This window comes from Lepidochelys olivacea, assembly GCF_965140295.1.
Source record: "Lepidochelys olivacea isolate rLepOli2 genome assembly, chromosome: 10".
Classification (NCBI taxonomy): domain Eukaryota; kingdom Metazoa; phylum Chordata; order Testudines; family Cheloniidae; genus Lepidochelys; species Lepidochelys olivacea.
Window position 1 is genome coordinate 31,109,011 of NC_140420.1, and position 26,178 is coordinate 31,135,188.

At 46.7% G+C, this 26,178-nt stretch overlaps 1 protein-coding gene across 1 annotated transcript in view; it reads left to right on the top strand.

The window, feature by feature from the left end:
• Window positions 1–11,601: 11,601 nt before the first annotated feature.
• Window positions 11,602–26,178, top strand: part of IL20RB (interleukin 20 receptor subunit beta) — a 33,363-nt gene continuing 18,786 nt past the window's right edge. The window contains exon 1 of the mRNA XM_084641884.1: window positions 11,602–11,819. Coding sequence (XP_084498010.1) covers window positions 11,750–11,819 — 70 coding nt within the window. The 5' untranslated portion in view covers window positions 11,602–11,749. The remainder of the gene's footprint in view (window positions 11,820–26,178) is intronic.

The window sequence follows — 26,178 nt, forward strand, 5'->3', positions numbered from 1 at the left end:
TTCCGCCGCCGGTAGCGCCCCGCCCCCAGGCCCGGCCGGAGCCCAGCAGAGGGAGAGGTGGAGGGGAGAAGGGAGCGGGGGGCTTAGGGGTACTAAGGGGAGGGCTCCCCGGCTAGATTTAGGGGTACTAAGCACAGGGATTCCCAGGCTAGGGCTAGGCCAGGGGCTCGTTGGGGTCCCCCAGCTGGGGTTACTGAAGGTCGGGCTCCCCGGGCCAGGGTCAGGGTTACTCTGGGTAGTGATTTCAGGACTAGGGTTACACTTGGTGCCCTTGGGTCCCCCAGCTAGGGTTACTAAAGGCTAGGGGAAGCTAAAGGCTCCCTGGGCTGGGATTAGGGTTACTAAGGGTAGAGATTCCTGCACTAGGCTTAGGCCTGAGGCTGAATGGGTTCTCCTGGTTAGTTTTCCTAAAGGTAGGGCTCCCCTTGCTAATGTTAGGGTGTGAGATCCTGTACCCCATATAAAAAGAAAAGGAGTAATTGTGGCACCCCATATGACACCCTGTACCCCCTGTTCACCACTTTTATATGGTTATGATATTGTATGCCTTGTGAGGTATCATTTGAAAACTCATAATCTGCTGAACATCATTGGTCTGTTAAAATGTGTGTAACAGCACTGTGTGTAAAGCTAGGAGATTTTACTATGTTTGTTACTTTGAAATATGTTATAATTCTGGGGAAGGCCTGCAGAGTAGCTCCTCAGAGATGCCAAAGGACTGACATGGGTGTTAGAAAATTATTAACTGCTGAAACAATCATTCGCCAGCAAGGGAGACTGTAAATAAAGAATTTACATATATCCAAGAGGAATCAAACTGCACGTACACAGAAGCAAGATGTCAAGGTTCCTTCCCTGCTCTGAACGCTAGGGTACAGATGTGGGGACCTGCATGAAAACCTCCTAAGCTTACTTTTACCAGCTTAGGTTAAAACTTCCCCAAGGTACAAACTATTTTACCCTTTGCCCTTGGATTTTTGCTACCACCACCAAACGTCTTACACCGCTTACTGGGAAAGAGTTCATTTGGAAACGTCTTTCCCCCCAAAATCCTCCCAAATCTTACCCCCTTTTTTCTGGGGAAGGTTTGATAAAAATCCTCACCAATTTGCATAGGTGACCACAGACCCAAACCCTTGGATCTTAAGAACAATGAAAAAAAGCATTCAGTTTCTTAAAAGAAGAATTTTAATAGAAGAAAAAGTAAAAAGAATCACCTCTGTAAAATCAGGATTCTAAATACCTTACAGGATTCAAAACATAGAGAATCCCTCTAGGCAAAACCTTAAGTTACAAAAAGACACAAAAACAGGAATATCCATTCCATTCAGCACAGCTTATTTTTTCTGCCATTTAAAGAAATCATAATCTAACACATATCTAGCTAGATTACTTACTAAATTCTAAGACTCCATTCCTGTTCTGTCCCCGGCAAAAGCATCACCCAGACAGACCGACCCAGACCCTTTGTTTCTCCCCCCTCCAGCTTTGAAAGTATCTTGTCTCCTCATTGGTCATTGTGGTCAGGTGCCAGCGAGGTTATCCTAGCTTCTTAACCCTTTACAGGTGAAAGGGTTTTTCCTCTGGCCAGAAGGGATTTTAAAGGTTTTTACCCTTCCCTTTATATTTATGACACAAGAAATTTACAATTCACCTAAAAGATGGTTCGAATCTCACGTACACAGGAGACTGTTTTGTCTACACTCCATCTGGGGGGTAATCCTTAAAAAGGTGGGGGAGTTATAAGAATGGAGAACTCACAACACAGAAATTATCTCTTTGACCCTCATGTCTGCTTACAGTAACTACAATACTTGAAAGAAAAAAGGAAGCTTTTGGAACTAGGGGGAGGGGTCCCCGCTGGAAGGCTTTCCAGCTAGTATGAACTTCTGTAAGCTTTTGGGTGAGAAAAAACCATTTTTGTTTGTTTGTTTCCAACATCCCTTTGTGATGTTCCACTCCCTGTACTCTATGGAAATATGCTTATGAATATGACATAACTGGAATATTCTTTATGCTAAATACCCCTTGTAGGGTGTCATTAGAAAGCTTGTAATCTAGTAAGTGTGTTCATCCTATTTGTTTGCATGTATTATTTCTATATCTGGAGTTAGGAGAATAAGATATAAACTTGTATCACTGATGTAAACATATTAAGTGGAGGCCATTAAGGATGCTCCAGAAACAATCAGTTGTAAATGGCCTTATTTACTTGAATGCCTTCCTGTGTATGTGTGGGTCAGCCCATGGGGAATGGAGATTAGGGGTCTTACAGTGACATGTGACCATGTCACTTGCTAATGAAATCCATCTTAAATCTGGTACTTCTCCATTTAGAAGGAGGAGTGGGGACCCAGAGAGACAAAAGATTCCCACCTTGTGCCAAAGCTATAAAACGGGGTGGGGCAGGACAAAAGGGCCTGCCAGTCATGAGAAAACCCCTGCTTACCACCTGAGATGTCTGCTGGAACTAACAAGGACTGTACCAGGGGAAAGGATTGGGGCCTAGGAAGGAGTCTAGTCTGTGAAAGAAGTTTATTGGAACATCTCTGAGGGTGAGATTTACTTGTTATCAGTTTCTTAATGTATTAGGCTTAGACTTGCGTGTTTTTGCTTTATTTTGCTTGGTGACTTTCTTTGTTCTGTTATTACTTGAAACCACTTAAATCCTACGTTTTATACTTAATAAAATCACTTCTGTTTATTAATAAACACAGAGTAAGTGATTAATACCTGGGGGAGCAAACAGCAGTGCATATCTCTCTATCAGTGATATAGCGGGCGAACAATTAACCAATTTACCCTGTATAAGCTTTATACAGAGTAAAACGGATGAATTTGTGGTTCAGGCTTCCAGGAAAGTCCCTGTTAACTGAGAAGCCCCAGGGCTGAGTGAATCTCAGTTTCAGTGAACTGCAGAGAGGCGTGGCCCAACCTCTGGGTCCGTGCTGGAGCTGACTGGAGTGTCTAACTCAGCAAGACAGGAGTGGAGGGGTGCCAGTTCTGGCAGGAGGGTTGTTCTCAGTGGTATCCCAGTTTATCGAGTGACAGTCTCGAGGGGAGTCTCTGTGACCAAACCCGTCACAGTGGATGGAGTGCAACAACACACCCTCCTCCTGAATTTACTGCCAAAGACTTGGGCACTGTCCATGATGGAGGCACTATACCTGTCACTCGATTTAAGATGGATTTTATTATCAGGTGACATGGTCACATGTCTAGACCCCTAGTCTCCATGCCCCATGGGCTGGCCCACACAGACACAGGAAGGCTTTCAAGTAACTAAGGCCATTTACAGCTGATTGTTTCTGGAGCACCCTTAATGGCCTCCACTTAATATGTTTACATAGGAGAATAAGATATACACTTGTATCTCCTAACTCCAGATATAGAAATAATACATGCAAACAAATAGGATGAACACACTTAGTAGATTACAAGCTTTCTAATGACACCCTACAAGGGGTATTTAGCGTAAAGCATATTCCAGTTATGTCATATTCATAAGCATATTTCCATAAAGCATATGGAGTGCAACATCACACCTTTAGCTTGGTAAAATTTACGAATTAGCTTGTGTGCTTATCTTTTTATTTCTTTTGTAACTAATTCTGATTTTTCAGCCTTACCACTTATAATTACTTAAAATCTATCTTTCTCTAGTTAATAGAGACAAATTCAGACTTTCAGTAGAATGCAGTGAGATAGCTGCTTTGCTGCACATAAAACCCTGACCCATAATCAGGTCATCTACACATGATTTAGCACCAGGATCCTCATGAACATGTGGTGCACTATGGGTGAGAGGCGGTTCCCTTCTGTCCACACTCCAGTCCTGACGCTAATGGCTCTCTGCACTATGCCCTGCTTCCACAGAAAGGGTGGTCGGCTGTCCAGGGCTTACCAAGGCTCCATGTTACTGCTATATCTTTGTGTTTAGGGGGAATTCTGATTTAGAGGGGTTCAGTCATAATCTCACAGATGGCAGCTTTGCCCCATTAGCTCTTCAGCCAAGCACCACACCAAATTTCTGAACCTGTGGTTCCTCTTGTACAAAGCAGGATTACTATTGCAATGACACATCATCAGTAGGCTAAAACTAACCTGTTTCATGGCAATCTAAACCCAACTCGCATTCCCTATTAGTGGGTGAATAATCCAATAGTTGGTAAATTCTGCTTCACAGTGTACGGAAGAGCCAACATTGAAGGTTCAAAATCATAGGCGCCAACTCTGTGGGTGCTCCGGGGCTGGAGCACCCACAGGGTAAAATTAGTGGGTGCTCTGCACCCATTGGCAGTCAAGCTCCCCTCCCCCCTCTCCCCACCCTTCCTCCTTTTCCTCCTCCTCCCCCCCATAGTGTGCTGCTTCCTGCTCCTCCGCTTACCTCCCAGCATTTCCCACCCGGCCGCTGCCAAACAGCTGTTTGCACGCTCTGGGAGGGAGGGGGAGGAGCAGGAACGTGGCACACTCAGGGGAGGAGGCGGGGAAGAGGCGGGGCCGGGATTTGGGGAAGGAGTTGGAATGGGAGTGGAGCAGGGGTGGGAAGAGGTGGGGCGGGCCTCATGGAAGGGGTGGAGTGGGGGCAGGGGCAGGGGCGGGGCCGGGGCAGAGCGGGGGTCGAGCACCCAGGGGAAAGCGGGGAAGTCGCTGCCTATGCTCAAAATATCATGTTGCTATGAATGCCTGGTATTATCCCTGTGGTAACTTTTCTGACACCTCCTGCTTAAAACACAAAAAGTCAGCAGAATCATGAGGCCCTGCTTTCACAGTCTGTATTCATACTTAAAATCAAGATCAAGTGAGTTTTTTTGCCCTTTCGGTCTACAGGAGGGGTCTGTCCTTCCTGACCTCACTTTAGGACATCAGTGTTATAGTTTGACAGGTGCATTGGCCCAGTCAAACTCCCCAGCTGACACTGCCCCTGGAGTGCTTTGTGCCCAGCACATACCGGACATTTGGAGCCAGAAGCAAGAGCACTTCAGGGCTTGCCCCACCTCACCTCACCAGGTAAAGTGAAAAAAATGATTAGTAGTGGTATTTCACCAGCAGCCCAGAGGCCTCTCACTTATTTTACACCTCTCCTGTCTCCTCACAGTGCCAGATTAGAATCAAGCTCAACAAACTCTTGTTTCCTGGCTAATTCTGCCAAGCCTGTTCCCTTGGCTGTGGGTTCGCTGGACAGTAGCTGGGTAGAGTGGGAGTCTCATTCATCCATTCATGTGCATCTCTAATTAGATGGTGAGGCATTTGGCTATTTGAACCCCTCTCCACTGGTTTCTTTTTCAGGTTATTTGGGGAGTGCCATACTCCAGATGGCCCATCCAACCCAGTTTGCCATGTTCAGTGAACGCAGTCATGAATTAAGGGGTATAGTTGTTAGGAAATTTCTACATGTCGCCTTGGAGTACCATCGAGCTTGGTATCAGCAGGGTTGCCAGCACCCTTCCTTATGCTGGCAAAGATGTTGATGATATCTGTGGAGTACAGCAGGGCTCTCTGATTGAACAGTCTAGTTGTTTGTCCTTGCCTGTAGTTCAACATCCCAAGATGTGATAAAAGCTTGTCATTGATCTTATGCCATTCCCTCTCACACCGGTGGGGAAACCATCATAGGTGACCTATTTGGCCCCTGTCAATTTTTTGAATTGTTCAGTCACAGAATGATAATATTGTACTTTCTCTGCCACTACCTTCATGAATGCTTTCTCCCTATATTCAAAACAAACAATGACATCGACCATATGGGCTGTTCCATCTTTGGCAAATAAAAGGTCTGTTTTTCTCAGTTCGCCATTATCAGTATGTAGTTTTGGTTCCTGATATAAAACTCACTCAAGTTTCCTTGCCTCTTTTACCAAAATCTCACACAGCTTATTATGTCTCCTTATGCAGGCATGTTGGACAGCCAGCCATTGTCCCAAAATGTGAGATAACGATTCATAGCAGAACAACGTGTCAGGATCCCAACACATGCAGTCAGGACCAAGGGTCAGAGCAGGGGCAAATCTGAGGCAGGGAGTAGCGGAGAAATGCACAGTCAGATTCCAGGCCAGGGATGATACCAACAGTCAGAGTCCAAGTCAGGTTTCAGGGTCTGAGTCAGAAGGCAAAGTCCTAATCAAACTGAGGTCAAAGCCAGGAGTTCAGGAGTTGATCAAGTCCTGGCAGCTACAGGAAATCCACACTGTGGCCTGGACATTTCCAGAACCACTCCTGAGGTTTGCATAGGGTGAGGAGCCAGACAGAAGCTGTGGGGCTGCTGCCTGTCAGACCCCTGGAGGTGGGATGTTCCATGGTCTGTGTCCATAGCAGGGCATGGGCAGTGGAGTGCAGACTCAATGCAGCTATTGCTAGGTGGCAGCATGGAGCTGCTAACTACCTAGAAGCTCTGCAGTTCTAGACCCCCACACCATTATGCAGTGTCTATATCTCACTAATGGATCGTCTTTCTTATGCCTTAGGTATTCCTGGGTGGAATACACATTCATTCTCAACTTTAAGGCTGTTGGGAACTGGCACTCTGAAATGCATGTGGTTCCTGATCCAATCATAGCTGACTGGATCATTATGGAAATGTTTGACCCAGCTTCCTTGGCATGGTAGTTCTTTCCATTAGAGAAGTCTGCATCTCTCCAGCTACAGGAGATGGGGTATTTGACCCTGGAAGCCAGCATCTCCCACTCAATGAATGGGTAAAAAACACTATATTGATATTCTAATATCGTCAAAGAACAGAACTTGGTCTGTTCTCGCAGGTGCCACCTTTTCATTCTCACATGCTGCCAGCCACAGTCTGCTGAACTCCTCCTCAGTATACTAGCCCAGGGGTCAGCAACCTATGGCATGAGTGATAAAGGCGGCACGCAAGATGATTTTGAGGGGTACTCATACTGCCTGGGTCCCGGCTGACGGTCCCAGGGGCTCTGCTGCTGGCCTGTAAGTTGAGGGGTACATTTTACAAAATGTCAGCTCCTAAGAAAGCAAAGTTAGATGTCCGTTCATTTCACTTAACAGCAACATTTGGTGGCTAAGTCGTGGCAAGGTTCTGGTGTGCTTTGTAAACTGTTTTGATGCAATTAAGGTCTTTTTGTCGGAAAAAGGACAAAACTACCCTGAACTGGATGATGAATAATGGCTGTGTAAGCTCATGTTTCTAACTGACATCACCGCTCACCTAAACAACTCAACCTCCGTCTCCAGGGTGCAGGGCAAACAGTTCTGGATCTTTATGAAACCTGGAAGGCATTTGTTGTAAAACTAGAAGTTTTTTCTTGGGATATTCAAACTTTGACTTTCTGCTACTTCCAACACATAAAAGAGCTAGCGACACGTTGCACTGTCAGTGTTGATGAGATTGGAATGTACATGCAAGAACTGGAATCAGAATTTTCTGACAGATTTCAAGATTTCCAGCGATTTGGCCCAATGCTTTCTTTTCTAATTAAACCTGAGAAGTTCAACAAAAGCGACTTGGATTTGTCTGTATTTCAGTGGATGGGTGTTGAAGATTTCAAAATGCAGCTCATTCAGTTAAAAAGCTCAGAACTGTGGGCATCAAAGTTTTGAGATCTGTGGAGTGCACTTAAAGCTACCGAGAGAGATCATGGGGCCTCTATTCTGACCTGCTGAATGTCCCTGCCAGTGAAATTTATCTGTCTGAAGAAAACTGCATTTGCAATGCTTTCAGCATTTGGATCCACATACCTGTGTGAACAGGTATTTTCACACATGAAATCCGTCCTCTGTCCCTCTCGGAGCCGGTTAACAACTGATCACTCAGAAGCCTGTGTGTAGCTTAAACTATCCAAATATATGCCAGACATTGGAAAACTCAGCAAGGAGAAGCAAGGGCAAGGATCACACTAAAGTGATAAGATCTGCATTTTAATTTAATTTTAAATGAAGGCTTCTTAAACATTTTAAAAACCTTATTTACTTTACATACAACAATAGTTTAGTTATATATTATACAGAGAGACCTTCTAAAAACGTTAAAATGTATTACTGGCATGCGAAACCTTAAATTAGAGTGAATAAATGAAGACTTGGCACACCATTTCTGAAAGCTTGCCGACCCCTGTACTAGTGAATGCAATGCTCAGAAATGTCTCATCTCTGGAACATGCAATTCTCTATGCAATCACCCTGTCTGAATAACTAGAATGAGGCTAGCGAGTCTCATCACTCCTGACCTCCATCCCTGGATCTGGCATGAATACAGGCGTTGGCCAGTGGAGAAAGCCACTCCTTAATGACCCTCCTCATGCTGTTATTGAGGGAAGATAGCAGAGTTCTCTTGCAATCGGTATGGATCTGCCAGATAGATAACCTGAGGGCCAGTGAAGCCATTCAGCATGTCAGTTTTTGCAAAGGCTTGAGATGGATCCTATCAATCCTCTCAAGCCAAGTGTCAAGTTTATTGGACAGTGCAGCTTTGAAGAACTCATTTCATAGATCAACCTTCACACCAAGACTTGCCCGGTATTATCATATTCAGCCCATCTGTACTTATCTTCCAGGCTGCACAGTTGTTGACAGTGTATGAGTTGTGAGTTGGGCTCAGGAAGAATTTGTGGCATTTTCTAGCTTGCACCTTCAGGCTGGATAGCCTGAAAAAGGACTCCGGAATGTCAGTGATCTCATTCATGCCTTCCCACAAGTCACTGAACAAGACCAAATCATCTGCAAAGGCAAGAGCTGTCACTTTCTGTGCCCCATACAAGAATCCTCTACCAGACTTTTCTAGCACTGATATCAGAGGATCAAGAGCTAGGTTAATTAGCAGTGGTAACATGGGGTTCCCTTGTTTGACCTTGACTTTGATACCAATGGGGAGGTGTGAGCTCCTTCCCCACTTCCATAAGGGTATGGATGTTCCCATAGGAGTCATTAACTCTCTGGGGCTTTTTGTCCTTCTTTGCCTGCTTCACTATGATGTGAAGAACATTCAGGTTTTCTGAGCAGCCAGGTGCCACAATAAACCCTTGTGTTTCTCATTTAATGGGCACACTTTAGCCAGCCTGTTTTCAACATTCTCAAAAAACCACAGCAAATGATGATAAGAGGCCTCCAATTTGCTATATCCTTGAGCTGCTCTTGGTCCATCATTTTTGGGATCAGTAGTGACGGACCTTCCTTAATACCATCAGGTATTATACCTGTAATCAGCCATTTGTTGAATAGCCCCTCCAACGTATCTCTGTTAGGGTCCAAACGGACAAGATCTTTCAAACTGATACCATCAGGACCTGGAGCCATTCTTCTCTTTTATGTTCCTTATACTTCCTTAGCTGATATTAATTAGGATGTTAAATGCCAAATCTTCAGCCCTGACATGAGATCTAAACTGGCCCAACCCATCAAAGGATGTTTTGGTCTCCCACTTATCCCTGTACACATGGTGGACATATTTGAGTGAGACTTGGTGCTGGAGGTGTTCAATGCCATCAAGGATGATAGAGGCAAGTTTACACCTGTCTTTGTCATGTAGCAGTTGGTACCTCAGTTAAGTACCTCTTTTAGCTTCTCTTTTTCTCATCCAAGATTTTTCCTTTCTCCTCTTGTTGGTCTTGGCTTTCTTTTTGATCTCTTTTCTGGCTTTGTCTCTTTCATTAGGAAGCAGGAGAGAACTCCAATGAAAGTTGTTTCCACTAGAGAGCTGACATTATGGTCTCCCTCAACCCATGCACTGTGGCTGTTAGTCTCAAAGTCCTCATGGCTGTGATCCTTCAGGCCTTCCTTAATTTTGAGCCCCATTGTGGTTTTGGGCTTATCACTCCCGAGGGGCCAGAGCGATTTCCCACCCCGGGACCAGCCTGGCAGACAGTTGCCTCCCAGCAGGGCCTGTGAGTGTGGCTGGAAGGCAGGGCGTGGGGAAGGGGGTATCTGGAGCGGGGGTGGTGCTGGGCTGTGAGGGGGCAGGAAAGATCTGTGTGTTGGGGCACTAGGGAGTGGGGGTTCTGTGTGGGGTGCTGGGCAGTTGTGGTGGGGCTGTGGGCAGGGGAGCTCTGGGCAGGGGTGGTGTGTGCATGGCACTGGGCATTTGTGGCAGGGTCTGGTGGGGGCGCTGGGCATAGTGAGTCGGGGGGGGGGATGACTCTGGCCATAGGGAATCGGAGGGGCATTCCAGTATTGGGTGGGGGGGCTGTGTGGTGCGGCATGGGCCCACACCCGAGGGGAAGTGGCATGCTGGCAGCACAGGGCTGGGCGGACCACTGTGCGTCTGGCAACTGCCAGTTTGTAAATAGTGCCCTCACACTGGGTTGGGTGGAGCAGGGCTGCCCATGCCAGGCCCCTGGCCAGCCCCTCGCTCCGGGGACCGACCCCCCTGCACCATGCTCCATTGCCCCCATCGGGGCCCACAAATATGTTTGGCACCAGGCCCACAAAAGGTTAATCCGGCCCTGCTCATCAGATCTTACTTCCAGATAACAAATGGTTGCTCCACATCGTAGCTAAGAGGTCTCCGAGTCCTCGCTGGTCAGGCCAAGCATCCTCCTTTTGTCACCAATTTGCTTAGCAGATTTGGTGATCAATTCTTTTGCAACGAGTTTATTAATATACTTCTGGCCCAAGTATATATTGCCAAAATTGGTAAGGAGTAACTCTTCCCGGACCATCCTATAACTCTTGTGTTTTCCACAGAGCGAGTTGTATTTAGGTTGGCTGGCTTGGATTTGCTCTGTGGTGTGTACCACTGTGCCGGCTGGGTTAGTCTCTTGTGTTGAGAGATACATGATTTGGTGCCACACCATCTGGCACACACTTCACAAGCCAATCATCAGCTGGGTCCTGTGATGTCAATCTCGTACACTTGGGGATTTAGATCCGTTTTCTCACACAGGGAGCATTGGAACTCCACAGTCATCCCACCATGGTTACATTTAAGATGAATATTCAGAGCTGCTGGTTTTCCAGCATGATCCCCACAAAAGGGACATGCCGGATTGCTACCAGGAACCCTCACCAGAACCTTTCCCTGCACCCTGTTCTCGCTCTCTCTTTCTGTCACCGTGACAGCGGAGGCACTGGAATTCACAATGGTGTTGCCATCAATTCTGTCTGCCCGGCTTGCGGAGCCGTCATATCTCCTTTCTTCTCACTGTCAGGAGTTGTTGCAACACCAGGTTCGGGAGATGTGCTGGGTCTCACAGACTCCCCAAACTCTGAGTTATTGATCTGCATATAGGCAACCAGGAAGAACTTCATGACCTTGGTCTGTGCTGTAGTAATGCTACTATTGACAGCACCATCAGCATCCAGTGTCTGTGAGGTACCCAGGAAGGGATACTCCTCACCATTGGTAATTACAGGGCTAGTGTTCTGGGCAACAGAATAAGCAAAAGAATCTGGTTTTACCTGTGCAATGGCCTACCTTAATATATGTAGTAGCTGTTCAGTTAAAAGAGGGACAGCCTTGTCTATTCTAGTTGAGCAACTGTCCTTGTCTATTCTAGCTGGGTAATTGCACAACCCTTTAAGCAGATGATTGTATGCAATTATCCCTGGCACTCCTTGTGGCCACGCCCTCCTAAGCAATGCATCTGGCTGTGTAGGCAGGAGGATGCCTGTTCCTGGCTTGATCATTACAGGATCAGTTTCCACTCTGCAGTGACATCCACACAAAGTGTGTGCTGAGATTCAGAATCCCCACATTGCTCAAAGCATGGATAGACTGAATGGTGTTCCTTGTCTGGGAAGAGGAAACTCAGAGCCAAACTACATGGCATGAACCTGGACAAAGACAATGAGTCTGAGTGAAATGTTCACAAGCCTCATCTTCATTCTCTGCTCTGTGATTGCACCTCTTCTCACAGGTAAATGGCCAAAATGCCCAAAGGCGACAAGTTAGAATAACAAGTACATTTGGGGGAAGGGTGTCAAATATCTTCTCTCGCTTTTTAACATTTATTGTATTCAAATTATGAGATTCAATCCAGTTTGTAAAAGATTAAGAACAAGTGGTCTTGAGTTAGAAATCTTTGCCTGAGCTAATCCTGGAATAATCAGATTAAAAAGGAAATTTGTGAACAAATTATAGAAAGGGACTATCAAATCCAAAGGAGGATTTCAACTTTGGGACAAAGCGGATGATGTGTGTCTAGGATCTTTTGGTAGTATTTCCTAGTTTTCATTGACATCTAAAAGGGTGACCCTACAAGCCCTCTTTGGACCAGACTGCCTTAATGATGGTTCTGTCTGCGTTACAGCTGCAGGCTCAGAGTGCAAGTTACAAAGTTTTTGTTACTAACATGTAAGCCTGACCTGAAAGGTGAAGCACAAGGCTGTAGATATCTTGGGGGACTGAAAGTGTTTTACTGCCTGCTTTTCTGTGCTTCTTATGCTGGGGCCAAGACACATCCCACCAAAGAAAGCCAGTGGGAATCATTCCCTTAACATCAGTAGCAATTGGATCTCTGCTTCAAACCATGTATTCCACAACTCTTTAATCCCTCTAGGAAGGATCCTCACACAGTGCCTGTCAGCTCAGATTCATAGAATCAGAGGACTGGAAGGGACCTTGAGAGGTCATCTAGAGCAGTCCCCTGCGCGCATGGCAGGACTAAATATTCATTGGGTTCTGTGTTTCATAAGTGTGTAGTCTCTGCTTCTGAATCATGCTGTATCTTGCCCGGCTCCTTCCTGCTCCATGCAGCTCTCAGGGGTGGCTAATAGTTTTGCATGAGCCAGGAACAGACTCTCTCTGGATTCTTTCATTACACAAAGTATAAAAGTCTTTCATTTTCCCATAAAGGGGAAGAGGAGAAATGTTGACCCCATTTTAGTGATATGATTTAACGTTTTTAGGAAATGTCTTCCACACTCGCTGAATGTGGAATGGGGAAGCATATGACGACTGTTTTTAAAGTGTGACAAAACTGGCCAAATTTTGAAAAATTGCAAAAAAAAATCTCTCATTTTAATTTTCCTGTGCATGAGGAGCAGAGAAGTTGACCACAATCCTTGTTCTGGAGTTTTAGGAAACCCGTTAGATCTTCCTATTCCTTTTCTCTGTTTCTAAATTGTCTTCTAAAGCTCTCAACCTTTCCAAACTACAGTACCCCTTTCAGGAGTCTGATTTGTCTTGCGCACCCACAAGTTTCACTTCACTTAAAAACTACTTGCTTACAAAATCAGACATAAAAATACAAGCGTCACAGCACGCTGTCACTGAAAAATTGCTGACTTTCTCATTTTTACCATATATATTATAAAATAAATCATTTGGAATATAAATATTGTACTTACATTTCAGTGTACAGAGGAGTATAAACAAATCATTGTCTGTATGAAATTTTAGTTTGTACTGACTTTGCTAGTGCGTTTTATGTAGCCTCTTGTAAAACTAGGCAAATAGCTAGATGAGTTGATGTAGCCCCGGGAAGACCTCTGCGTACCCCCTGGGGGTACAGTACCCTTGGCTGAAAACAACTGTCTTAAACAACCACTTCTTGGAGCAGCTAGAAGTGAAGCACTCAAGAGGGGAGGCTATTCTTGACATAGTGACATCAGCTATAGCTACTTTTTAACCATCTCCTGCATGTTGTTTAGGACTAAGCAGCAGTGAAAAGAATGTAATTACGTTCTACATCTACAAAGAAAGATACCAAAATTTAGCCCACAGACACTGACTTTTATGTAGGGGAACTTCCCAGAAATGAGGAGGCTTGTCAAAAAGAGCGTAAAGGGAAAAGGGAAGAAATTAAAATCCTTACACTTGGCATGGAGGCTCCTTAATTCTATCACAGAGATTCCCAAGGGTAATGCCAACCTCTAAATAGGGGAAAGGAACAGAAGGCAAGAAATGAACCAGAAGGGCAAGATTAATGGATTTTAAGGCCAGAAGAGCCCACTAGATTATCTAGTGTGACCTTCTGCATAATTTGGGCCCTACCAAATTCATGGCCATAAAAAAAATGTCCTGGACCATGAAATCTGTTCCCCTCCCCTCCATGAAATCTGGTCTTTGGTGTGCTTTTACCCTATACTACACAGATTTCATGGGGGAGAGCAGTGTTTCTCAAATTGGGGGTCCTGACCCAAAAGGGAATTGCAGGGGTGTCACAGGGTTATTTTAGGGGGATCATGACATTATCACCCTTACTTCTGCATTGCTGCCTTCAGAGCTGGGCAGCTGGAGAGTGGCGGCTGCTGACTTCAGGGCCCAGCTCTGCAGGCAGCAGCACAGAAGTAAGGGTGGCAATCCCATGCCGTGCCATCCTTCTGCGGTGCTGCTGACTGCAGCTCTGCTTTCAGAGCTGGGCTCCTGGCCAGCAGCCACCGCTCTCCAGCTGCCCAGCTCTGAAGGCAGCACCATCGCCAGCAGTAGCACAGAAGTAAGGGTAGCAGTACCGCAACCCCCCCCTACAATAACGTTGCAACCCCCCTACAACTCCTGTAGGGGTCCTGACCCAAAAAATCACAACACTGTGAAATTTCAGATTTAAATTGCGGAAATCATGAAATTTATGATTTTAAAAATCCCATGACTGTGAAATTGACCAAAATGGACCATGAATTTGGTAAGGCCCTACGCATAACACAGGCCCGTTCCCCCTGCACTGAATCCAATGACTTGTGTTTGGCTAAAGCATGTCTTCCAGAAAGGCATCAGATCTTGATGTGAAGACATTAAGAGATGAAGACTCCACCTGGGTTAGTTTGTTCCCATGGTTAATCACCCTCACTGCTAACATTTGTTCCTAATGTCTAATTTGAATTTATCTGGCTTTAACTTTCTGCCATTGACTCTTGTTCTGCTTCCCCCTCCCTTAGATTAAAGAGCCCCTTAGCACCTGACATTGTCTCCCCATGGAGGTACAGCATAATAAAGCTCTGTAAGTCTCTCATGATCAGGCCTTTTCTTCAGTCCTTGAATAATTTTTGTGTCTAGCTTCTGCACCCTCTCCAGTTTTTCAACATTCTTTTCCAAATCTAGACTGCAGAACTTTATCCAGCAGTCCTGCATGGCTCTCCCCAATGCTGTATACAGTGGTAACATCTCACAGACTATGGGCCAGAAGGGACCATCATGATCACCTCCCTCCTCCTAGTCACCACTCCCCTATTTATGATGGCTTTAACATCTCCTTTCTCCCAGGGTTAATCACAGGGTTTCCTCATTGTTTTTGATGAGGTGTCTGTGGCATAGGGGTGGCTGGAGGTGCTTATTAATAATTGTTGGTTTGGGTATTTAACAGAAACATTGAATTATGTATCCTGTGTTTTGAGTGTATGTTCCTGACCACAACCTGGGGAGTGACTCTGAGACCCCACAAGATGACAGAGAGCTACAGGGTCAGGTGTCTTTTATGATTCCGGGTAATTCATTTGAGGAAATCTCTTTCTTGCACTCCTCTGTCATGCTGGCTACACAGTTGTGCCTCTGGCTTCAGACTATGGGCAAGTCTACACTACCACGTTACACTGGCGTAGCTGCACTGCTGTAGTGCATCTGGTGAAGACACGCTATGCAGACGGGAGAGCGCTCGCCCGTCGGCACAATTACTCCACCTCTGTGAGAGGTGGAAGCTTTGGGCTTGGCTACACTTGCGAGTTAGAGCTCATTAAACAGCCCCGGGTGCCCTAACTCATGACGCGTCCACACTGGCAAGGCACGTAGAGCACCTGGACTCTGTGGCTGGAGCGCTCCTGATAATCCACCTCCACAAGAAGCATAACAATTGCTGGGCCCCGGCTGGGGTGCTGCGGCACCAGTGTGGATGCCCTGGTCTGTTAGTGCCCTCTGATCGGCCTCCAGAAGTGTCCCACAATGCCTGTTCTAGCCACTCTGGTCATCACTTTGAACTCTACTGCCCTGCCCTCAGGTGACCAACCGTCAGACCCTCCCTTTAAATTCTCTGGGAATTTTGAAAATCCCCTTCCTGTTTGCTCAGCCAGGAGTGCTCTCAGTGAATCTTTCCAGGTAACCATGCCTCCACGCGCCAGGCGATCCCCGAGATAGAGCAATGGCGAGGTGCTGGACCTCATCAGTGTTTGGGGGGGAGGAACTGTCCAGTCCCAGCTGTGCTCCAGCCATAGGAATTACAATACCTTCAGGCAAATATCAAGGGACATGATGGAAAGAGGCCATGCCCGGGACGCACTGCAGTGCAGGGTTAAAGTGAAGGAGCTGTGGAATGCCTACCGCAAAGCCCGCGAGGCAAACCGCCACTCCAGTGCTGCCCCTGCGACCTGCCGTTTCTACAAAGAGCTGGATGCGATACTTGGGGGTGACCGCACCTCCACTCCGAGTACCACCATGGACACTTCAGAGCCCAGTTCAACAAGGCAGGAGGAGCAGCAGCAAAGTGGGAGCGAGGGTGCTCCAGCAGAGGAAGACACCCTGGAATCCCTAGATGCATGCAGCCAGGAGCTGTTCTCAAGCCAGGAGGAAGGTAGCCAGTTGCGACGGCCAGTGCTTGGGGAAGGACAAACATCAGAGGAGGTTCCCGGTAAGCGGCTTTTATTTTTGGAAGGAAGTTATTCAGTGCGGGCTCTTGTGGCGAGGAGGGTTAGGGCTGCATGCCTGCCTAGATGCGGAATAGGGCATTGATGTGCTCTCTCATATCACGGTAATTGGCCTCAGTGATCTCTTCAAAGGTCTAATCCAGAACTTGGGCAATGCGCTTGCGCAGGTTTCTCGGGAGAGCCACTGTGGTCCTTGTCCCAGTCAGGCTAACTTGTCTGTGTCACTGTGCCATGAGAGGCGGGGGGACCATTGCTGCACACAGGCAAGCTGCATGTGGGCCAGACTGAAGCTGCATTTTAGTAGAAGACCCTCTCTTGCATCCCAGGTCACCCTCAGCAGTGAGATCTCTTCCAGGACGAACTCCTGTGGAAAATGTGGGGACAGTGTTCAGTATAGGGGCCCGCTGCCGCTGTTGGCTCTCCCCAAGGCACAGAAACCCAGAGGACAGTAGAGCCGTGAAACAATCAGTCACGCTTGACCCTGTGCTTACTCACCATTTTGGGGCTCCTGTGGGTTATGTGCGCTCGCTTTGGGACGGGCAAATTCTGCTATTGTGTAGACTGGGCTTGCCCTTAAGTACAGGGGAATCATTGCTCTGTCTGGCGTGAAGAATGCTGCCTCTGTTAAGCGTTGCATTTTGCCTTTATAGATCCAACCTTCAGATCTCAGCCGTCTGTTATCACCGGCTGAAAGACTCCAAAGAATCAGAAAGAGGCCACAGAGGCTCAAGGAAGACATGTTGCATGAAGTAATGCAGCATTCAAGTCATGAAAATCAGAAAGTTCAGGAGTGGCGGGACAGGGAAAGGAGGATCCGCCAGCAGAACGAGGGGCGCCGGCAGAAAAGCGCGGTGCTCCGCAGCAAAGCACAGATCGGCTCAAAAGCATCATGAAGCACCAAGCGGACTCTATCCAGGCACTCGTAGCAATGCAGGTGGAGCACTACCGTGCCCGCCTCCCCCGCCCCCCCGGCAGCCCTTGTCCCAAAACTCTTTCCCTTGTGCCCCCATGTCACCTCCAACCCACTTTCCCCAACATCCGGGTTCTTACCACCACCAGCTCCTTCCAACACCTGTAGCTTCACCACCCAGCCCTGAAAACTACGACCCTTACTCACTGCACTCAACCCCCATTGCCATGCAGTATCGCCACCCTGAAGTGCAGCACTCATTGCACCGCACTCCGGACAGGAAGGCTGAGTATGAGAACAGGACATACGCAAATCGGTGATTGTACCGTTCCCCACCCCACCCTCTTGACCTTTCTGTTTCCCAAGCAGTTGTGTTTCTTTTCAATAAATGAATTTTCTTTTCAATAAATGGATTTTTTGGCTTTGAAAACATTCTTTATTATTGCATAAAGTAAAAGATACCTTAGCCCAGGAAAGAAACAGGCACTGCAAGTCAGCGTAGTGTAACCCTTCTGCCCATCAGAGTTGGCAGCAACAAGGGCCGGGTTCAGTATCTAGGGGTTCCATTCCAAAAATACAATGCAAAACCGGCTCGAGCCCCCACCCAGTGACCTGGGACAAATATATACCACCCCCGCTGGGCGCCTCCAAGAGGCAATACCTCCCCTCTCGCAAGCACATAGTCTGAGTGTAGCAAAAAGCCTTTTAATAACAGAGAGAAACAATGTGGCACTATGTTGGGGAAACACCACCAACAGGATTCATAACACAACCCATGAGCAAAAAAAACCCACCCCAAGCAAATTGGGGCGTTTCCTTTCCCTTTGGTTCTTGAGTCCAGCAACCCAAAATCACCCAAAGTCCCAAAAGTCCAACAACCCAAAAGTCTCTGTCCCTGGTCAGGGCAGCCCCAGTGTTCAAAAGTTTATCTGCAGAGTTTTACCTCCCAACCTGGGTGGAGATGGGGGGGGGTTTAAGGGGCACCTACATGGTCCAAAGCTGATTGCCCCACCTCTCCATGGGGCTCCGCTCTGCCAGCCACCCCCATGAGCTGCTCTAGGCATCCGACAAACTGTTCTGCTCCACCAGCCGCTCTGCTCTGCTCGCCGTCCCGCAAACTGCAATGCTCTGCTCGCCATCCCGCAAACTGCTCCACCTTATATCTTCAGGCTCCCCCACTACTTAACACAACACTCAGTGATTTCAGCTTGTAGTAGGGGAGCCTCAGTGATAGTGCACCATTAGCCCAAAGTGAATTCAGCTCAGCATCCTGTAACTAGACTCCTAACTGAATCAAAATTAGCTCTGATATTCTACAGTAGAAAGAGGAGGAAGTGCAATTAGCATATAAGGCCCTCACCAGAGGGGCCTATACCACCAACTATTAATACCTGTCCCCAGCCTCTCTCCATTCACTGCATTTTGGAACCCATGACCCTTGCCTAGCGAGTGCTGCTTAGTTGATGGTGAGTCCCTCCATCATAACAAAAGGCCAAGTACAGTTCCACTGTCCTTAATTCACATAATCAGGATAATAACAGTTTATTCCTGCCCCAATAACAGAGAAACTGGGGCTCCTGCAGCAGCCAAAGTGACCATCTAGGCAGGGTGGGTGTTCCTATGCAAATGAGATCAGCCCCTGAAGTTCTTTTCCACAACCCACCATGACTCGCCACCAGATGTCAGGGTAGAGCTCATCCTGACTCTGCTTACATCAGCAAACACAGATTCCTACTAACGTTAGAACCACTGCAGTTCACTCCCATGCAGGGCACCAGACATTACTGGTGGCTTTCAGCCTCAAATTGCCCCCTCAAGGCATCTCTAATCCTTGCAGCCCCGCAGTGGGCCCCTCTAATAGCCCTGCTCTCTGACTGTTCAAATTCAGCCTCCAGGTGTTGAACCATGCCTGAGTGAATCGTTCACTCTTCCCTTCACAAATGTTATGGAGGGTACAGCACGCAGATATAACCGTGGGGATGCTGTCATTGGCCAGGTCCAGCTTCCCATACAGAGAGCACCAGCGGCCCTTTCAATGGCCAAAAGCACACTCCACAGTCATTCTGCACTGGCTCAGCCTGTTGTTGAACTGCTCCTTGGTGCTGTCAAGGCTCCCTGTGTACGGTTTCATAATCCACAGCATTAAAGGGTAAGCGGGGTCTCCAAGGATCACAATGGGCATTTCGACTTCCCCTATGGTGATCTTCTGGTCTGGGAAAAAAGTCCTGGCTTGCAGCTTCCTGAACAGGCCAGTGTTCTGAAAGATGCATGCATCATGCACCTTTCCGGGCCAGCCTGCATTAATGTCAATGAAACGCCCACGGTGATCGACAAGCGCCTGGAGAACCATAGAGAAATACCCCTTCCGATTAATGTACTCGGAGGGTAGGTGGGCTGGTGCCAGAATTGGAATATGTGCACCATCTATCGCCCCTCCGCAGTTAGGGAAACCCATTTGTGCAAAGCCATCCACAATGGCATGCACATTACCCAGAGTCATGGTTCTTCTGAGCAGGATGCGATTAATGGCCTTGCAAACTTGCATCAATACGATTCCAACGGTCGACTTTCCCACTCCAAACTGATTAGTGACTGGTCAGTAGCTGTCTGGAGTTGTCAGCTTCCAGATTGCAATAGCCACTCAATTTTCCACCATCAGGGCAGCTCTCAATCTCGTGTCCTTGCACCGCAGGGTGGGGGTGAGCTCCTCACACAGTCCCATGAAAGTGGCTTTTCTCATCCGAAAGTTCTGCAGCCACTGCTCATCATCCCAGGCTTGCATGATGATGTGATCCCACCACTCAGTGCTTGCTTTCCGAGCCCAAAGGCGGCGTTCCATGGTGGTGAGCATGTCCGTGAATGCCGCAAGCAAACTCGTGTCATATGCGTTACTCGAGCTGATATTGTCGGAGCCCTCACTGTCACTTTGGATCATCAGGAATAACTCAACTACAAAACGTGACGTGGTGGCAAGACTCGTCAGCATACTCCTCAGCAGTTCAGGCTCCATTCCCACAGACCAAAAGGGAAGACAGAGCGCGCAGTACAAAAAATGTTGAAAGAAGGCGCCAAATGTGGACGGAAGCACAGGGCTTGCTGGAATGCGAACCAGTGCATCACAGGGCGTTGGGACAGGACCCAGAATGCCCCACACCCTTCCCACAAGCCACAGCGCCAGAATGGGAAGAGGTGCTCTGTGGGATAACTTCCCATAATGCACCACTCCCAATGTCATCACAAGTCGCCGCAAATGTGGCCACGCCAGTGCGCTTGCAGCTGTCCGTGTGGACAGACTGCAGCACTTTCCCTACTGCGCTCTCCGAAGGCAGGTTTAACTCAAAGTGCTCTACATCTGCAAGTGTAGCCATGCCCTAACACTGCAGCACAGACCTCTAGCACTTGAGCTAAAGGATTGATTACAGCAGCTGTTGTCCTTGGTGAACCAGATACTTGAGAAGGGTGTATTACATACTGAAACAATGAGTTACATAAACACTAGTAGCCTTGTTTTTCAGATAGCACAGTTGGGCACTTAGATTTGGTAGGTTTTTTTTGGGAGTCAATCTAGCTCAAAATTTGGCCTCTTCCTAGCTTGTGTTATCTTTCAGTTGGGTAGAAGGGCTTGCTGTATAACAAGGTTTGTAAGAAGCCCACAATTATTACCACCACCCAGAAAAGGGAAGACTCAAACTTATAATTTGGTGGTTTTTTAGTACCACACAGTTAGCTGTTGGCTGCAGGGTACTTGCCAATATAGGTGGATGATCCATTGTGCCTTTGTTTGATCCAGAGCAGTTGTGTGTGGCAAGCTGAAGTCAGGTTCTAGGGAAGTGCTAATAGAATGTTTGTGGGTTTTGGCAGCAAACCAGGAACAATGTGTACTGAGGAAAACACATATTGTAAATGAAGATATAACTTTCCCAAATCAGAACATCTTGGGGTCAACAAAAGACATCTCCCTGGCCTCAGGACTATCCCTTTACCAAATTTCAAAGTCCTGCTGTAAGCCAAATTATTATAATGGAAATGACTGGCAACCTAAAGATAGAATTCGTAACTGCTCTTTACATTAAAAAACCCCCTACATTAAAAGAACATTAAGGTTCCAAAATCAAGGACTCAAAAGTTAGGAAATGCCAGAATGAAAGATACTGAAGCATTTAACAGCACCTGATTCAGTCCCTGAGCACCATCCATCCTGTTTGCTGAATGAGACAGAGCTAGTGTGGGAAAAATAGTATGTGCTGATGTAATTAGAAACTGTATCATAATGCAGACATGTAAGGGAGCCAAACTAAAGGCATATGGTTAAACTAACTCTGTCATTCCCTGATTTTTGAGTGCTTGACTTTGCAACCTTAACATTCATTTAACACAGTTTTGTATACAATTTCCTAAATTATTTTAAGATGCAAACTGAAAAACAAATCCCATCATACAGAAATTCAGGGCTCATCATTTAGATCCATTGCACAGGTCTCTGCCCCTTGAGTTAATGGGGTAACTAGTAGCGGCAGCAGACTACTGTTCTCTGTGTAAACCAGCTACTACAGAGGGGTAAGGCCAGAGGGTTTCAAAACTAGTTTCTGACAGAAAAGGACTGTTGCTTCATTTACCTTATTTGTTCAAGCCCAGTTATGAGAGGAGTTTGTGCCAGTGGATTAGGTATTGAATGATAATTGAGACAACCTGTGTTCCTCATATGCTTTTTCTGTTAGTGCTTTTCAGATTTGCTGTTAAATATTCTTAGGCAAGTAAATATCATCTACCTCAGTGGATTTATTCACACCAGAACAAGTACATCAGAACCCTAAGCTTTCTTTTGTGCCGATTGAATTAAATCTTGCAAAATTGTCATAAAAATGTGTCATCCTAGGCTCAGATGTTCTAATCCATCCTTCCCGTGGCAGTAATTGTACTTAAAAACTAATATTTTACTTGCCTATTAAAAAAGGTTACTTGCTACGGGCAAGCAGACTTTTACATTTCCAAGACTGATTTAATGAGTTATATAAAACTATGTGAAGTACAGTAAGAATGAGAAACTTCTGTGTGTCACTGTAGCTAAACCTTGTCTTCAGCTATCCAACTTATCACAAGGAGGAGTAGTGGTGCAAAGCATCAGGGTCCTCTAGGCTCCTCTCTGAAGAGCAAAGTTGAAATTCTCTTCCTTCCTTCCAGATTACTTCATGAGGTCCTGAGTAGATGGTGTGGTCTGTTCTGATTAATTCAGGTTAGGCAGGGAAGACAGCTGTTTTCCATTAGCTTCATCCTGTTGAGTGAGGATCCTGTCTACCCACTCCTGAAGAGTATGCATCCCAGGGCCCCATCAGCTGTGATTCAGGATCTGGGATCTGGAAATTGAACCCTAAAGTGCCACTAGGGAAGGATGGTAAAATTGTTGATGATGCAGAAAAGGCAGAAGTGTTCAGTAAATATTTCTGTTCTGTATCTGGAAAAAGCGTGATGCCATATTCACACAGTACAGAGACCATTAAATACTTGACATGCCAGCAGTAACTGCAGAGGTTGTTAAACAGCAACCGCTTAAGTCATACATTTTTAAATCAGCTTGCACCCAGAAGTTTTAAAAGAATTGACCAAGGAGCCCTCTGAACCACTGATACTGATTTTTAACAAATCTTGGACACTGAGGAAGTTCCAGCAGACTGGAAAAAAGCTAATGCTGTGCCTATATTTAAAAAAGGGTAAACAGTGACCCAGATAAGTAGGCTAGTGGGCCTGATGTCAATCCCAGATAAAACCATGGAAGGTCTGATACAAGACTTCGATAATAAAGAAGTAAAGAATGGTCATATGGTTAATCCTATTCAACAGATTTGTATGGAAAATAGGTCTTGTTAAATAAACTTGACATTGGTTTGCGATGAGGTTGGTAAAGATGTTATTGACATGATATAACTAGACCTACCTATGCAAGAAGTTTGACTTAGTACCACATGACATCTTGATTAAAATATTATCACTGATCAAAATCAAGGTAGCCCATGTTAAATAGATTAAAGTGTCCAACTAACAGGTCCCCAAAAGTAATGTAAAGGGGAGTTATCAACAAATAGGGGCAGTGAAGTTCTCTAAGAATCTGTTCTTGGCTCAATGGTATTCAATATGATTATCACTGATCTGGGAGGAAATATAAAATCATTATTGGTGAAGTTTGCAGATCACACAAAACATGGTGGAGTGGCAAATAATGAAGGGGACAGATCAGTTATATAGTACAATCTAGATTGCATGGTAAAATGAGCTCACTTGAATAACATGTTTTAATACAGTTATATGCGAGGTCATATGTCTAGGACCCAAAAATATAGGTCACAGGACTGGACAGGGAACTGTACCCTAGAAAGCAGAGACTCTTAAAAGGATCAGGGGTCCTGGTGGAGTCTGACTGAACATGATCTCCCATGATGTGATGGCAAAGAGACCTAAAATAATCCTTGGATAAATAAACAGGGGATTATGGTTAGGAGCAGGGAGATGGTGTTACCACTTGTGATGCTGATGTATATATAAACCCTGCATCAACTGAGAAGAGGTTAACTAGAGCCTGAGAGGTGGAAGATGTGTTGATTGACAGTATTCTGACAGACTTTCTTTGTTTGGGACATCAGTGAAAGAGACCGAGCCGTAGGCAGGCTGGCCTAGTGGTCACAGCTACAGTAGTTGGTGAACAGGGGTTGGAGGACTCACTAGAGCTGGGTTCTTTTGTTAGTGTTACAGAGCATTGCTGATGCTGCACAGTTGTTAATGCTGCTATTCTTGGAGCTCCAGTGTTAGCTGCTCTCACAGAGCGTGCAGCATGTTGATCCAGCAGACCCTGATGTTATTCAGAAAGAAAGACCACAGGCTCAGTTTGTTGGTGAAGGCGCTCAGCCAGGTTTATTATCCACAAAGCACAGTACGAGTGCCCTGTCCAGTGAGTTATGCCTAATTCAATACCTAATCCACTGGCACAAACTCCTCTCATAACTGGGCTTGAACAAATAAGGTAAATGAAGCAACAGTCCTTTTCTGTCAGAAACTAGTTTTGAAACCCTCTGGCCTTACCCCTCTGTAGTAGCTGGTTTACACAGAGAACAGTAGTCTGCTGCCGCTACTAGTTACCCCATTAACTCAAGGGGCAGAGACCTGTGCAATGGATCTAAATGATGAGCCCTGAATTTCTGTATGATGGGATTTGTTTTTCAGTTTGCATCTTAAAATAATTTAGGAAATTGTATACAAAACTGTGTTAAATGAATGTTAAGGTTGCAAAGTCAAGCACTCAAAAATCAGGGAATGACAGAGTTAGTTTAACATGTACACCCGTGACAAGGTAAAGGCTCAGTCAACATAACAGAATGCTGTTCCCTTCGTTGATAGAAAGATGCCCCTTCAATGACTTCTCCTTTTATACATTGATACACACAACTTATGTATTACATTCCAGATGTTGTTAGTCACCACCCCTATACTTTGTACCTACTAGTTTGAACAAAACATCCTCATTCATTATCCTGTCATTCCCCTCCTTATCTTATGAGGGGTCAGTGTGTTCCTGTGCTACCTCTTGGGAATTTGTTTACGTGGTAACTTGAGCATTCTGGGTGTTGTTGTACCGTCCTCACCGGTCAGGCATGTGCTGACTTGATTAGCCAATACCTGGTGTGTTAGTATTCTGCCAAGGCCAGGCCTAACTCTGGTTCATAGCCACTGTTAGTTAGCAAAAGTCAGGGTCAGAGTCAGGCTGGGATCAGAGACCAGAGATGAGAGGCAGTACCAGGTTGGAATCAGGAGGCAGGAATCAGGGTCAGAGTCAGGCCATAGTTGAAGACCCAAGATCAGAGGCAATACCAGGCTGGAATCAGGAGGCAGGAATGAGGGTCAGAGTCAGGCCATAGTTGAAGACCCAAGATCAGAGGTAGTACCAGGCTGGAGTCAGGAGGCAAGAGTCAGGCTGGGATCAGAGACCAGAGATCAGGATACAAGGTGAGGTCTGGCATTGCAGCAGACCAGAAGTCTATGTGATTGCCCACAAAAGTTCCTGGGCCACCGTGGAGGATTAAATAGGGTGCTTGGCCAATCAGAGGACCTCAGGGTACTGTCGTCACTCTGGGTCCCTTGGGCAGTATGTCCTACAGCACTTACTCCCCACAGTGCTCCCTGGTTGCAGGGCTATATGGTGGCACTGTGGAAATATCAGCTAACCCTGGCTCTCAGAATTCTAATCCATGGATCCTGGCAATCAACACCTGGAAGGGGAGGACCTATAGTGTGACCTGGCCAGAGGGCCAAGTCATCATCATTCCACATCCCTGACATAGGCGTCACCTCCGTGCGTGCTCCGGGGCTGGAGCACCCACAGGGAAAAATTGGGTGCACCCACCGGCAGCTCCCCACCCCACCCCCCACCCCCCACCTCCGCTCCGCCTCCGCCCCTGACCGCACTGCTGGGTCCTGCTTCTCTCCCATCCCTCCCAGCGCTTGCGCCACGAAACAGCTGTTTCATGTGGCAAGCCTGGGGGGGGGGGGGGCACGCGGCGTGCTTGGGGGAGGAGGCAGGGCCAGGGCAGGGATTTGGAGAGGGATCGAATAGGGGCAGGGAGGGGTGGAGTTGGGGCGGGGTGGGGACGGGGCGCGAGCACCCACCGGCGCTGATGAAAGTTGGCCCCCGTGATCCCTGACACCCAGAGGAGGACAGTGGGGCAGAGCTGCTGAACTGCCAACTCATGCTATGAGGGGGTAGTGAGACAACAGTAAGACCCCTTTATATGGCACACATGGGACCATGC